This window comes from Limulus polyphemus, unplaced genomic scaffold, assembly GCF_000517525.1.
Source record: "Limulus polyphemus unplaced genomic scaffold, Limulus_polyphemus-2.1.2 Scaffold1536, whole genome shotgun sequence".
Classification (NCBI taxonomy): domain Eukaryota; kingdom Metazoa; phylum Arthropoda; class Merostomata; order Xiphosura; family Limulidae; genus Limulus; species Limulus polyphemus.
Window position 1 is genome coordinate 45,895 of NW_013667146.1, and position 16,993 is coordinate 62,887.

The window sequence follows — 16,993 nt, forward strand, 5'->3', positions numbered from 1 at the left end:
AAATTAAGTCGGGGGGGGGGGTTCTGATAAATTGAATATATTCTTTAAAAAATTATTTGTTTTGTCTTAAGTTGTTCAGAAATTGCAAAAAAAAAATTGGTCAAATATGCTAACTTCTTTGTCTTGGGCTTTTGGGAGAAATACATGATTACTTGAATTCTTAGTTTATTTTGCTTTTCCCTTTGTTTGTAAATCTAAAATAGTTTTAGTAAGGAGTTTTAAGAAGAAATTATACAAATTCTTGTTTCTATCTGTTGGGGAGTTTAGTGGTTTATTTTTTTTTCTCACTTGGAGGTCTCTGCATCTAATCAGGAAAGTGTGGCAAGTCTTGTTGCAAGTGCTAAACGTTCTTTTCTTTTGTTCGAAGAATTGTAAGAAATATGTCTGATAAATACACTGAAGAATGTTTTTTATAATCCATGTATTAAACATGTCTGATGGACACATTTGTTTGTCAAATATCATGCATCATCAGAAGTATCAACCTTGTTTATTTTAGAATATTAGCACATTGTCATACATAAAGTGCCACTTGAGCACAGCTGCACTTAATTTTAAACTGACAAATTAAATGGAAGGCAGCTAATCAACCATCGACTGCCAACTTTTTTATTAGTCTTTCTGAACAAATAGTGGGATTGGAGACCATCACTCTTGTAATACACCCACAGGCTCAAAAATGTGAAACATGTTTTTGTGGCAATAAGATGTGAATCATCAATCCTAGGGTTCACAAGTACAGGCATGCTAAGCAAACCACTCAGCCATGCCAATCCAGTAGTAAACAGTATTGGAAACATTTTTCAGGTACCATACCTGTCTACGAAAATATCAACAAAAAAAATTGTGTGTGTGTGTGTGTGTGCAGTTACCTATACATCTTTACAAATAACTTTAACAATAACAACAAACAAGCAAGTTAAATCCTTACAAAATAAGACAGTAAAACATCCAAAATAAAGAAAAAATACAAAAAAAATTACAACAGACAAAATTTTACAAAGACGTGGTTTAAGACAGACCTGGCTAGTAGGTTTCAGGAGCAATGAATCCGTTAGCACGGATGGTAGGTTGTAGGGTGCTGCTGAATAGCTGCATTTCCCGCTGGCCAGTAGTTCAAAATTACATAAAATGGCAGATTTGCCATAAATACAAAATAAAAATAGGTTTGGGAAATGAAATTTATGTTTATTTCTAAACTACAATTACAGAGCAAAACCAGTAAAAATGTTATAAAATACCTTAGTTATTAACTGAAAGCTTTTTTTTTTTTCTGGTTCAAAGCTTGAAAAAAGAATATGAAACTTCAAATTTGTGCACATAACATTCCAGTCCTTACAGTTTCCAAGTTTTACAATGAAATCCTAAGTTCAACTCTTTTTTTATTATTATTATTATTATCCATATGATGATTATACCCTTTTGGAGTGATTAATAGGCTTTTTTTATATAAAATACATTTTATGCAAATTATACATTCAAAATACCAGTTAACAAGTGGTAAGTCATAAACTATTCATCAGCTATACAGATGACCAGTTTTTAGAGTACTCTTTAACATTCTCAAACAATAGAACATTTTAACAATGTTCTTTTGTTTATTTTCTTTCCTTGAATATTTTTCTGTTTAACTGTGTGTGTGTGTGATAAAGTAATTGGAATTTTTTTAAGTATAACAATATCTTAAATATAGTTGTAAAGTTGATTTATTATTTCAATCTTGTTAGGAGAGCCTTACCATGAAATATCCTTAAGAATGTCTAATTAATTTATATGATTTTTATGTACAATAAGATGGATAGGTATAAACAACAATATGAAGGTTATACTGTACAGATATTTATAGAAACAGATAAAAAATTATATTTTGACCATTTTAAAAATCATATACATTTTTCTTAGTCTGAATGGCTTTTAACAGAATTTTTAAAAATAACAATTTAAGAGGCAAAAAAGTGGTGAACCAAACATAAAATCCTTTTTATTGTATATGATGAGCATTATTTTAATAATTTTATTTATTGTAGTCCTTTACCAATTTTGAGTCAAATAGCTGTAAGTTAAAAGTTTCATCTATCCTTTTGTCTCAAGTGAACAAGTAATTTGAGCACATTTACAACATTCTGATTTTACTGCATAAAACTAAACTAATAATCAACAACAATCTTAACATTCTACAATATTGTATGATGTAGTTAATTTTCTACAATACAATTTAATATATTGTATGACCTACAACATTCTAAGGTTTGATATTCTACATATATTCAATGTTTCATTAAATGTTTTACAATATTGTATGATACTGGAGTTCCACAATACTCCAATGTATTTAATATTCTACAATAATCAGGTAAATAGCATACTAGAATATATATGTATCATACTAAGTCAAATTTTAAGAGCATGAGTAAGTGTACAAAGTTAAGGAAACAAATATATTTTTCTATCTAAAATTTCCTCGTCAAATCATAAAACTCAGAATACCCACTGGAACAAGAACATAATGCTATAAAGATGATGTTGAAGTGGTTATAGCCAAGATACTAAAAGAAATCAGAGGAAATAATCTGGTGTTCGACGTGTGACATGGGGTTCTCCTCTACGGGGTGCAGGATCAAACTGTAGGCTGTAGTGAAGAAAAAAAGTATAAGAATAAAGTAACTGACTGCTTACAATCTTGTTTTATTCCCTTTTATCAGTGACTTTTTCTGAAATTCATTTTTCAACAACACCAGAAATGTTTACACTTAAAAAAATAATCTACGATGTAACAGAAATAAATCATGAAATGAGTTTCAGATTCTAGGATTTTACTTGATTATTCTTTACGTGTACAATTAATCCTATCCAGACCAGTGAACACCCATACATCAAATTTCAAAGTATAAGTAAAAATAATAACACTGACTATATTTCGAAAATTTTTAATAAAAAATATTTTTACATTTGATACTTTATTTTGTAGCAAAGAAAAATTAAATAAAGTTTAAAATTTACAATTCTGAACAGTGTAGAGAAATCTTGCCTGTAAATAACACAATTATAAATTTTTACACTTATTAAGAAACTAGTATTCCGTGAGAATACAATTATAAAATTTTTGTTTCCCATGTGATTTTTCAACTCTTTCTATGGTTTTATCAGAACAGTCTCTCATTCCCACCTTCTTATGACTCTGTAGCATAGAATGTGAACAACTACTAATGAAATTAAGGTTTGAAAACAGCTACAGACAAAGTTGATATAAATACCGTTGGATAGATTATAGTGTAAACTACTTACATCAATGTAACGTGAATACAATGATGTGAAAAGTAATTTATGGATTCATGGGAAAGTGATAGCTCGTGCAAAGAGAAGGACCAAATTTAATGGGAAGTTTAGAATAATTAGGAACAAACTACAGATCTTGGAATTGTTTTAGTTTCCTTACATGTTCTTTTCATTCCTCAAAATGTTTTTGTGTTAAATTGTGGTTGTTAGAAATTTACAGAAATTTTCTTGTATGACAAGACATCAGGCAAGTTTACTTAGGTTTAGAGATTATAGTAGATTACAGCAAAATGGACTGATAACTCAAGTCCTTATTTATTGAATATTACTCTTAAGTTCATAATATTCATACAACATATATAAATAAAATAACTTATTATTTATTGAAAATAAACTATATCTATTAAACATGAATTGATTTTGACCATTATAATTGTTACCGAGCCTGACCTAGCAGTATTGTAACAGGTCAGGTCGTAAGTAACCAATAAGTTGTCAGTTTTGACACATTTTGTACAATGTTTAGAATCAATCAGCAAAACCAAAAGGAATATGCTAATAATTATCAATCAAGTTGAAATTATTGTGTGTGTGTGTGAAATCGGAACTTACTGACCAACAATAAAAAGTAATTAAATTCTACAATGAAAAGAAGTGTTTGTAATTATTTTTAAAACAGCATCTCTACTGATTGGAAATGTAAAAAATTAAATAAAATAATATGATTTTTTTAAATCCAAAACTGGATACTATGCAGTAAGATTTTACTATGATTCATGCAATTTGGTGAACTATTTCCACTGTAAGAAGGAAAAAAATCAAGGGATGTCAATGACACATACCCCCAGTCCAATGTTGTATTTACATTTAACTGAATAAATGTGTTTTCAACAAGTAATGGTAATATCATTAAAGCTTCATTTATTAAACATCTCCAATAGCTTTTGTGATTATTTAGAATGTTATACATTTTTTTTATAATTCTAGAATAAAAATTCTGATTTTAAATTAACCCTTTCTGAATATCCAACTATTTTCATAATGGAAATACTTAACCAGACTGCATGAAAGTTAGTACATAGTTACTAAAGAGTATCTACAGGGTCTGCCAAAAAAGTGTTGGGATTTTATATAGTTAGATTTTCCAAAGTATTAACAGAAAACAATGTCTGTTTTATTCTGAATAATGATAAGGGTTCAATTTTTCATGGTGAACAGGTAGATAATCCATCAGCTTTCTCCTAATGTTGAGCATTATTTAAAAAATGAGTGCTCCATCACTACTGATCAAAGAGCATACTGTCGAGAACTTGGTGTTAATATTGCTCCTTCTGAACATGTCATCAACAGGAACAAGATGGAGCAACCTGACATACAGCATGAGCAACAATGGCAGTGTTACGTGAACTGTTCCCAAACAGGGTAGTGTCTCGTAATTAAGACATAAACTGACATCCATGATCCCTGGATTTCTCAGCAGCAGACTTCGTTTGTGGAGTTACTTAAAGAACAGTGTGTGTAGTGACAAGCCACTACACACAGGATTTGGAAAATAACATAAAGACAGATTTTTATTGGCCTTACACTAAAACTTTGACGTCTGCAATAGAAGGTGTTGTCCTTACAGCATGCCAACATGTAGCAGATCATGGTGGACACCTACCAGACATTATTTTTCACACTTAATGGTTACAAGACATCTTATGTAACTAAAGTTTCATAATAAACAAGAATTATACCAACAAATGGTGTTGGTGATTATTGTAGTTTTAAATTCCCAGACATCGTTTGGCAGACCCTGTATTTTATGCTTAAAAAATCCAAACAATTTGAGTATTTCTATCATACTTAGGTTGTTTTAAAGAATACTGATAATACTTCCTTTTATCTTACAATTTAAATTTATTTTTCTGATGATCAGAAATGTCCATTTTAAATATATCCTGTCAGTTTCAACTTGATTGATAATTATTAATGTATTTCGATCTGCAAGTCATAAAACCTAGCAAGAACTAACAAAAGTTTATCAATAACTTTGGACCTCTCCTTTCAAAATGTCATAACTGTTACTTTGGTCAGGTTAGGACTTGGGATTTTTGCACACAACATTCTTAGTTGAAATAAATATAATTTGTTTTCAATAAATAATATGTAATTTAATTTTTATTCATTGTTCGGATATGATTAACTTAACAAGAATATTCAATAAACAAGGATTTAAGTTATCAGAATATGCTGCCGTCACTTATTGCATCCCTATATCTAACTAAGCTTATTTGGTGTCTTACCATAAAAGAACATTTCTATAGCTTTCAAGCAGATATAATTTAAAATGAAATAATTTTCAGAAACAATGAAAGTGTTGGAAAAAAACTATATAAAATATTCCTATATCTGTGGTTTGTTCCTTAATGTTGTAAACTTCTAAAACAATCCTTTGTTCACCCCTACATGAAAAAAATACAAATTACTGCTCAAACCACTTATTCTACATTGATGTATATAGATTATAATATATTCTGTTCAATCATTTATAGCTAATGGTTCTAGCTATTTTCAAAGGTGACCTTTATTATCATTTGTTCAGACCACGTGGTGTGATATCATAAAAGGGTAACAACGAAGAGCTATACTAAAAAAAAAAAAAATCACCGACGTAGAAGGAAAATCATGTGAACAATGATACATCAGTCATTATATTTTCAAGAGCCGATAGTTTCTTAGCAAATATAAACCTATACAACGAGATGGGCAAAAAAATTCTAAAAAATAAATAAATAAATATGTTGCTTACAGGTGGAGCTGCTGAGAAATGAAAGTTGGAATATTTTGCTCATTTTTCTTTGCATGTAACACTAAATAGATGTTACGTAATAACAAAGTATTTTTGAGTTAAAATTGTTTTACTTAAATTTTGAAATTTGATCTGTAGGTACGCGCTCGACTCCTGAAAGGTGCTAACTGGTACATATACGGTTAAATTACCTCTTGCAAAGATTCAGTGTAACTTTTATAACACTAGACAGTTTAAAGAATCTGTACAAGAAGAATAAGAAAAAATACAATCCATATCTAGAGAAATACACGTCAGCATGTTGTAAACTTAAATTAACAGGTAAATATGCAAGAGCAAAGTAACAAGGTCATTTGATCCACCTGCCACCATCTTACATAGTCAAACAAAAAAAATTAAATGGTGTTAAACTAATATGTAAGAATACTTAAAATATCCAGTCTCCAATATCAATTCTAAAATCAAGCTAATTTTCTTCTTCCAAAACTGTAAACATTTCTAAATTGACCACTAAAAACTAATATAAAATTAAAATTGGGCTCTTTAAGATTATCCAACATACTTAACAAATAAAAAAGAACATTTCTTTATACCTGGTGTTTTTTTTTTAAAAAAAACAACTTAAATACTTCATAATTAAAAACAAAACCAATTCCCCTTTGTAATTATAAAGAACAAATACAAATATTTTTAATACATCAAAAATAACACTTGCAATGAATATTTGAGTGTATCATCGAGTTCCATAATTGCAGCTTGATTTCCACACCGATAACAGTAATTAGGAGCACTGAATACAGTCACCACATTTCTATCATGACACCAATTGTAACCCTGAAAAATAAATTAAACAATGTAAGTCTGTTTTACTAGCAACTTCCCAACACTTAACTTTTATATCAGCACAGTTTCATACACAATTTCCGTTTATGCAAAATTAAAACCCTCTTTGAACTTTATTTGAATTACCAGGCTAGTGTCTGAATTAGTTAAAGCACTTGCCAAGTTAACATAAATGTGGATTGAGTTTCTTCACACTTTATTCGCTTACTCAGAAAATGGTTGAATTATATGTAGGCTGATTAAATCCTATATCGCCAATAGACGTGTATTTATTTATACCTGTTTTACTTCTTATTAATCATAACACAAGATTTTGAGTCGCCTTAAGAAAAGACCATTTAAAAAGAAAACTAAAATGCTTAAAATATTAACAAGATTTAACACAAACAGTAACTAGTTGTCTTGGTTTACATCTCTACAGTTTGTTTAGAGCCAAACAAATCAATATTTAAGAAACACAGTTTCTGTTCTCACACAAAAAATTCTGAAGATTAGCATTTATCAATTCATTACATCAAAGACAGAAATTCAAAATAGTGAAATACATCAGAAATGTGGACTGAATTTTCAAAGCCCATTCACTTGGCTGTGGTTTCGCAAGATAGTAGATAGGGACAGTGGGAATCTCGTTAATCCCTTCATGCGCATCACTAATTAGATGACGAGGCATTTGGCTACCTTAAGATATGTTTTTTTTTTACCATTTTTAGTCATCAAAAGAATCGTGGATACTTTATTTCATCTACAATAACTATTCGTGTCTATTTGGCACCCCTGTGACAAACAGAGGCATGGCAGAGTGGGTTCAAGCCCCTGTTCTTATGCCCAAAAAATTATCTTTTCCTAGTAACAAGATCATTTTCAACAACCACTAAAAGATGTACGTGATTCCTCATTCCACACCTTGTATGTTATCAGTCATTAGAAAAAAGAAAAGATTTCAGCTCTACAATGAATGGAACACAGAAATTCGTAAGCCTTTACAGTACAAAAATAATTGTGATATGATATTAAATGTTAATATGCGTGAATTCTCTGTTCAGTTTTTAATTTTATAAGTGTTTATAAGACCAACTAAATAGGAATACAAGAGGATCTGTTTGCTTCTTATGGTTTTTTACCCTATGTATACCAGAGACAATGCACAGTCTCCGCTAACAACACTCTTCCAAAAAATGGCTTTCCTTACATTTTAATATTGTCTGCATGATACTTTGGTTCCCTATCAAATCTACACCATGAGAAAAATGCTGTCTCTAAACCGAGGTTGTGAAAGCTGTGCTTGTCAGTTCCAAGAAATCACTCGTATCAAATAATAGAGGCGAGACTAATTAGTTTGATTGTTAGATTATCCTATGTCACTGCATGAACAAACTTAATCACAGTATTTAATAAAACAAGACACAGCTTTGACGTTATGGTATATTTGCTATTTAATGAGAGTTACTGCAGTTATTAAAATATACACTTTACATTTTGTACCTATGCTCTTATAAGTTAGTCAAATGTCTCTGCAAGATCTTTACACTTGCTTGGAAAAGAAACTACAACTTAATTTTGAGAGCTGTAATTCACATTTAGTTTCTCCTAAATACATTTTGTGTATGATGTCCAAATCTCACATACATTTAATTCTTACTTTTAGGCTTAAAAAACATGTACACAAAATAGCAATTGCAATGTAATACTATAAATGAAAGCACCAATTTTATCAAAGAGAATACATTCTGTATAGAGACAAAAAACATTTCTGAACCATGTGATGTGACTTGCACACAACCTTTACATTATTATAATGGGAGGGAATGTTTTCATGTGAATATATAGATGTTGATTAATGAAGAGTTTTAAATACTTCTTGGAAGCTCAGTCTTTTTTTTTTCAGTTCCCAAACCAAAATAACAGCTACACACAGCTGTTGTTGACAATGTTAACTTTACGCAAATGGAAACTCTTGTTTTTGTTATGGGATGATACCTCATAAACAAAACCAACTTAAATCTCTGTACAAACACATCAAAGTTAGTAAGATAATGATCAATTTTTCTTTGTGGATTTCTGTTAATCCTAACGGAAATTGATAGATTTCCAACTTCGATAGTGAAACCTACCTATCAACACCAATAAAAAACCTGATCCATGCCTCATAATTCAGATGAGAATGGTAACAACCATTGTTCACACACAATTAAATAATCTGCTTTATACAGAAAGAACCGAGAAACATTTTGAAAATTATGTATTAACTTTTTTCTAAACGTCCTTTAACAATATAAGCCAATCAAATCAACCTTACGCTGAGCTCAAGGTGTATAAATTGTTACATAATAGCAAATAATGTTTTGCAGTCTATTTATTTAGAAGTTGCTTAAAAGTATAAGTCTGATCATTTAAAACTTTGTTGATATAATAAATTATTTTTAAACATTATGGAATTCTTCATAATGCACTTTGTTCTTGACCAAAATTACATCAAAGAAACACATAAGGACCTAAAATACTAAAGTAATAGGGAGAAAAATAGGCTGTAAAGTTTGAAAATAAAGGTCACACTTTCCACTGTATAAACCTTACACAACCAAAAACAAGAATAGTGAAACTGAAAATTTTTAAATATGCCTAACAAAAGTCCACATACAAAGAGAGTACATGGGGAGCTTTTCAGAATTTTTACAAATGTTTCCATTTCAGTGAAAAAAATTCTGTAATTCATTCAAACATTGTTTATAAAGAGGCAAGCATGGTTTGCAGGATCTTTTTTTTTTATATTCAAAAGAAACTGTAAAAAAGACTATCCAGCCTCAGTTCCAAACTTTCAAAAACTGGTTAAGCCTTACAAGGAAGTTGCATTACTTTTAAAAATGATATAGTTAAGACTTACAGATAAGTTTCATCATATATCTTACGTAGATGTTGTGCTTTTATTCACAGAATAGCCTATCATTAAAGTATTTTTGTGCCTGTTAATGAACATCACAAATTTGAGACCAGTTATACGACAAAAAAATTTCTTTGGTCAGCCTACCTCCATAACTAACTGGTGAGCTCTTGCTACTAATGTTAATCCATTGGTATGATTGAATGTTTCAGAAATGTCTTGGCCAAAGGTATAACCAGCACCTCGGGGAGAGATTCCCCACCCACCACGGTCATCTGGATCTGACCACAAAAGATCACACATCGGTCCCTGTAACAAAAATTCTTATATTACTAATGTGTATTTCATATACGATCCTTTTAAAAATAAGCTCACCTGTTCTCAGAACAAGAAAAATACATTTGGAAAGCTATTTTTCCTTTTCCTTTCAGATTCCACATATTTCTAAAATAGTACAAAATACCATACTCAGTGTTACCTATAATTCTTCGCACTAGAAATATTATTTGTTCATTTTAGGCCTTCCCAACTCATTTCAACACAAACGTTTTATTTTCTGTTTAGGTTTTTTGCCAAAAGAGAGAAAAAAAAACAATGCCTACTATATATGTAAGGGTTGTTTAGTATATTGTTTTACATATAATTTTAAATTATATAGTTAGACTCATTCACATGAAGCAAAAAAAAAAACGTTTTATATACTCAGCTATAGTTTAAAACATTATTTTTGTTAGCTGTAGCTAACTTAACCAGAATAATAAGACACCAATTGTTTTAGCAACTGAACTACCCTCTTTTTGATCTCTTCTTATGTGAAGAATTAACCCACTTCAGTATTTGTAACAATATGTTTGTCAGATTACATCATTTGGCCAAACTGTTTGGAGAATTATAATTTTTAATATCTATCAGAATATGTAACTTTTCAGTAGAATAAAATTAATTTTCTTAATTCAAAATGCATTGTTAACCTGTTAAATGAAAGGACAATAATGTATTGTTTACCTGTTAAAAACAATACATTATTGTCCTTTCATTTAACAGGTTAACAATACATTATTGTCCTTTCAAACCTGTTAAATGAAAGGACAATAATGTATTGTTAACCTGTTAAATGAAAGGACAATAATGTAGGTGTGATATTTACTAATTTTTAATATTTAAGGATATATAAACAAACGTTTTTTTTTTACAGAAACCATATCTGACTGGAATTCAGCTGTATGTGACAATATAGTTTTAGCTGTTTGGAACAAGTTTTCTCACTTCCTATACGTACCAAACATGACACGAGTTTCTGAAGTTAATTTATGTTGTGGAAAAAAAGCATAATACTTAATTGTAGATACTTAACGACGGAGTTTCGCTTAGCTATCACAACTGGCAACACTAAAGTAAGTTTTAAATTTCCCTTCGTGACTGAAAATTTAAATCTCATTCAAGCAAAAAATAATATATGTTGTAAAAACTATCACATATAACAGTTTTTTTTTTACATTTTGTAAATAATATTTACTAGCAATAGGCTATCAACTGACAGAGACCTATCCAATAGGATATGTTGAAACCTTACTGTTACTTAATGACAGTTGAGGAAGAATCAAATTCAATTCTTACAACAACAACAAAGAAAACCAAAATTCATAAATAAAACAAAAAAGAATAATTCGAGTGGCTAATATCTTAATAGTTAACAACATATTCGAATGCTGTGTAAATGCATGAGCCAAAGCATTTATCTTCATTTAACTGTTTTTATTCAGATAATTTACTCCTGAAAAGGGGGCTTGTTTTCTTGGCTAACGCTTACATTCCAATTAGTTTTGTGCTTTGCATATACATCATACGTATGTGCATATAACACATTCCCTTTGCAATGCATATTACTATCTACATCTGCCCCTCCCTTAAGCCTATGGTGACATCCTCCACAGTTCCCTATTCCTAATATAAATTGTGCATAATTTAATGAAATTTAAAAAGCTTCCCATGCATGCACACATTACTCTTTTAATTATATAGATATTATTGATAAAGTCACTTAAAAGTTAATTTGATATTACTTTATTTCTCAGATTGCAAAATATTTTTTTTGGAACATTCAAACATAACTGGAATTTATCTCACTCAAACACAATTGTTCTATAGAATGCTAAAAATAGTCATGAATTGCCCGTTTCTCCCCCATAGAGATAACACAGAAATAACGAGGCAGCCAACAATGGAAGTTTTGAACATTAAATGATATAAATTATCCTGTTGTATACTTAAGCTAATCTACTTAAACTGTAGCTTTCGACAAAAAAGACACACATTAGAAAATGCCCAAAATTTACCTCGTATTACTCATACAAATCATTTGAAATCTCTAGTTATCTATTTTATTTTATGGCTCAACTACTACTACACTACAATCTACAATGAACTAGGCACAACCATCTAAATAGTATGAACATTATTTCACCCTCTCCTCAAAAATCAATAAACTTCAGATATTATCAGTTTGATAATAGTTAGGAGGTTTAAAAACAAAAAACTTTTACTTGTACCTGATAATGAATACTTACACATTAATACATCTTTAAAAAGAGATAAACACAAAGTCTATCTAACACTTTCATTACCAGTTACAGATAGAACTTTTTTTCTTTCAATACTGACAAGAAGTTTAATTTTATTTACCAACTTCGTACGTCTACCTTAATATTGTTATAATGTCAATCATAAGAATAGAATGGTGAATTGGAAGAAAAATAATGATGTTAGCATTAAATAAAAGTGGAAAAAATTGTTTCTACTGATCAAACTGAAAAATTATAATGCTCGTAAACTTGAAAATGACATTTCCCAATGGCTAGAGACATTATGTAACAAAATCTCTAATGAAACTGAATACAACAACTGATGGCCAAGCACTGAACTACTATCACGAGTGAAAATTCACAAAAAGAATGGAAAAAAACAGCATGACATTATACGTGTCACAAAACTTTTCTAAATGAGCATTTCCATAAATCACACATTTCAGTTCTCTTACACTGTTTTTTAAGAGGGTTCTTTTCATAATTTCAGTAATACCATGTGCACACTATACTTCACACTAATACACATCCAGCCTTTTACACATTAATTTTGTGAATTTTTCTCTAATCTTGTCCTGTGACATCAACAAGTCTACACATACAACAAATGTTACCTCATGAGGAACTTCCTGCAAGCGATCTAGTGCCCTGATGTGATCTAAGGTATCTATTGATGGGGATAATCCTCCATGCAGACAGAAAATCTGTAGACGGTAATGAAAAACAAGCTTAAACATACTAAAGTATAAAATATATCATTTAGCAAGCATGTTTAATAACATTTCTAAATCAGTCTAAGTACATTTTCCATAAGTACAAAAAAAAACATCACCATATTTTCAGTAACTGTACTACAAACTTTCATAAATACAAATTAAATACACTGACATTTTAAGCACCCGAAAAAAAAAAAAAAAGATGAATTGGTGTGCACTATCTTTGGTGCAATTTTTAGGTCATTTAAAATGCACCAGAACAATGCACAAGCTTTTTTTTTTCAACTAAAAAAGTCAAACGTGACATTTTCTTTTCTTCAATTCTCATTACTTTTGTCTATTTCAATTTTAGCTTAACTTATCCTATTTTTTAAGTATATTGTAATTTTGCATAGAGAATTTTTTATATAACAATATTATAAAAAAAAAGTATTTACATTTGAAGTAGATGGTATTAAAACACAGAAATTAAAAGCTGAAATTTTTATGTGAAGAACTACTGGTAGAATGACACCATCGTTAATGAATAATTTTTTAACCAATCAAAACAATTTTACTCAACATCACCATCTGAGATTATTCTAGTTAAAATCTTATTTTCTGATGTAACAAGCACAGTCTAAAAGTCATTGATGTACACTATACATTTATAATATATGAAAACACCTGTAAATCATTATGGTACATGTATATATAAAAATATGCAATGAGGTATACAATTTAACAACATAATACCCAATCTGTTTCTTTCAGAAGAAACAAATACTTGTGAAAATAACTCATAATGTTATTGACATTTTGACTAATGAGTTGTGTTGACAAGTAAATGTTAAAAGGTTCATCAAATAACTTAGATGAATTCCCATTTCAAGGACTAATTTTTCCACCAAACCAATAAGAGTACTGCGTTTTGATAAAACATCTTACAACAGAATAACATACCTGATTATCTACTAAAGCTGTTAAAGGTAAATAGTCAAACAGATCTGTAAAGTACTTCCACACATTAGCATTGCCATATTTCCTTAGACATTCATCGTAAAACCCATAGACTTGTGTAATTTGTCGGCTTTCATGGTTTCCTCGAATTATCGTTATCCTCTCCCTGTATCTTACCTTAAGGAAAAACAATCAACATTTAAATTCTTGACACTGTTTTAAACAAATCTTATACAATATATAAATGCTATCTGAAAAAATAATAAGATAGATTACCCAAATGAAAGAAGATACTGTCTATGATTGCATAGGTTATAACTCTTATCAAAGATTTTTTTATGGAACTTTTATTCACAAAATAGAAAGAAAAAATAGTTGTATAGAGATAATTCTAAAATTAAAAAATATGCTTTTAATTACTTTTCTGTACATATTTAATGGTTGTTTGGACATTTTTCTTTCAAATTCTTTCCCTTTTTTACTTTAATTTCCCTCAAAATATTTTTCTGTACTTGATGTTCACGTCCGTCAGTCACACATTTATAAGCAAATAAGAAACATCAACTGTACAAAAAATGTTTCATCTATATGAATTGTTTATACTAGGTCCTTTTTGAAATGTTTCATTGTAGACTTTATCCAGAAAGACAGTACTAAAAAAACTAGAATACATTATATCATGACAAACTTAAGGAATATTTGTTTTAACGATTAAAAGACTCAAAAACTAGATTTGGAAATGCTTTCAACTTTTATAGTTGAATTTCAATTTTCACGAATCTAATAAAAGTTATTAACATAAATATACATAACTACAATGCAGGTACGTACGGCTCCATGAAATTTTACTCTTTTTTTTTTTTTGGAATTAGGTACATAATCAACTACATGTACTTGCGAATTTTTGGATTTTCACTTTTAGTTTTTTAGATTTTATGAAAACATGTACTTAGTATTTGTTTTATTAATATAAATGTGCCATAACTAAGCTAGTTTCGACTTTCAGCAGAGCAGAAGTTACACATCATACTCTAGCACAAGATAGGCTTAACACTACATAACGAAATTCAAAACAGGTATTTATTTTATAAACAGTTTACAAGATTATTATTAATAAAAGTACAGGAGATTTGTATAGTAATATATAACCCATACCATATGTACAATATTCAGTTACAGTACCAACAAAGCCTTTTGCCCAATGCTAAGGCTCTTCAGGCCACTACAACAGACACAGTAGTGGCTTAGATGCTATTTACATTAGCAAATTGCTTGAGAACAAATGTAAATTGGATTAAGATAGTTTATTTTATGTTTTCATCAATTTTATTTATATCACAACACATCTGAATTATGGTAACATTTTTTTTAACACTAAATTATTTATTATCAATTATTACTTTCTTGAATTAGCTTGCTCAATATTCAAACGAACTTGATGAAACATCAAGCTAATCTTTTAAATTCTTGAGTGGGCAATTACTTCCTTTATGCCACACAGAAAAAGTAATGTTTAACTTAGTTGGCATAATACAGTATTTCACCTTATTTCTAAGTTCTACCTGTATATATGGTTGTAAAATCTTCTCCACTGAAACAAGGGCAACATACAAGTGTTTAAAATACTGTTTGTATGATAAATACCTTGGTTTTTAGCTGAACCACTTTCATAAAGGTCATTCATGATACTTGGAAGTCATGTAAGATACAGAACCACAATCAAAGAAACCTGTTAACTTAAACATTTATTTAAAAATTCACCTTAATTTCATCTGTGATAAAAGGTCTACCTACAGAAAGTGCATGAATAATTGCTAACTAAAAGAAATGGCAACAAAAACAAACTTTTATGAATTTTTTTCAATGAAACATTTAAACACTCAGTTCTTTAACTAGAAATCTGTTGTAATTTCAGATTTATCAATAAAACAGCTTTCAATACTGAAATAATACTTACTACAATTATAATATTTTAATGTTGTGTGTGTAAGCTTAACAATAATTGATTATACTTGTAGTAAGTATTGAATTATTGTTAAGCCTAACACACACAACATTAAAATATAATTGTAGTAAGTATTGTTTTAACGTTGTGTGTGTTAGGCTTAAGAATAATTCACAAATACACAAAACACTTGTAACAGGGTTCACAGTATAACATCTCAAGTAGGGTATGTGTAAAATAACAAACTTACTGTATTTGCATCAAAAGTATGTAAATATTCTGCACCTTTTAGCTATGATGAACTAATACAAGAAACAAAATCAAATTGACATGTAAAAATAATTATGCCAAGAACAATGACAGAACAATGAAAAATTAAACCTTTGTTTGATTGTTTAGAGCAAAGACACACTGGGCTATCTGTTGTGTTCACTGCAGGGAATTTAGCCCCAGATCTTAGTACTATAAACCTACCACTATCCCACTGGAGGTAAAACTATTTGTCAAGGAAATACAAAAAGTATAATTTTAAAAGGAAACAACAGTGGTAATAGCTTCCTCAAACATTAAGGATATTCCATCTATCAGACATAATCCAAGAAATGCAAATGAAAAAAAAACAACACAACTTGTAAGGGAAGTCAAGTACGGGTACGATTTAAATGCCAGATCCCACGCTGTTCCAACCCCACTACTACTTACCACCCAGAACCAATTGTTGGTATGTTAGCTACCCCCAAAATGTTAATCATTCAATATAAGTAAAAATATGAATTGTAAATAAAAACATACCTTTTAATTTCTAAATTTGTAAAATACCTAACCTCCCTTTATGCTGATATCACAAGACAATAGCTTCCTTTGGAAATTATACATTTTGAACTTCCTGGCAAAATGGTATGATTTGTTTTGTTTCACCTTTGTTGTTATAGCGTAGTTACTTTTCCATTTAAATTAGTTTGTTTCTTTTGTGTGTGTGTGTGTGTGTGTGTGTGTGTGTGTTCTTTATTATAATTAAAT

General features: G+C 29.6%; 1 protein-coding gene across 2 annotated transcripts in view; it reads right to left on the reverse strand.

The window, feature by feature from the left end:
* Nucleotides 1-1,167: 1,167 nt before the first annotated feature.
* Nucleotides 1,168-16,993, reverse strand: part of LOC106463991 (serine/threonine-protein phosphatase 2A catalytic subunit beta isoform-like) — a 20,615-nt gene continuing 4,789 nt past the window's right edge. For both annotated transcript variants that reach the window (XM_013924095.2, XM_013924094.2), the window contains exons 4-8: nucleotides 14,032-14,205; nucleotides 12,988-13,077; nucleotides 9,939-10,100; nucleotides 6,786-6,904; nucleotides 1,168-2,629 (exon numbers count right to left, since the gene is read on the reverse strand). In XM_013924095.2, coding sequence (XP_013779549.1) covers nucleotides 2,557-2,629; nucleotides 6,786-6,904; nucleotides 9,939-10,100; nucleotides 12,988-13,077; nucleotides 14,032-14,205 — 618 coding nt within the window. In that variant the 3' untranslated portion in view covers nucleotides 1,168-2,556. The remainder of the gene's footprint in view (nucleotides 2,630-6,785; nucleotides 6,905-9,938; nucleotides 10,101-12,987; nucleotides 13,078-14,031; nucleotides 14,206-16,993) is intronic.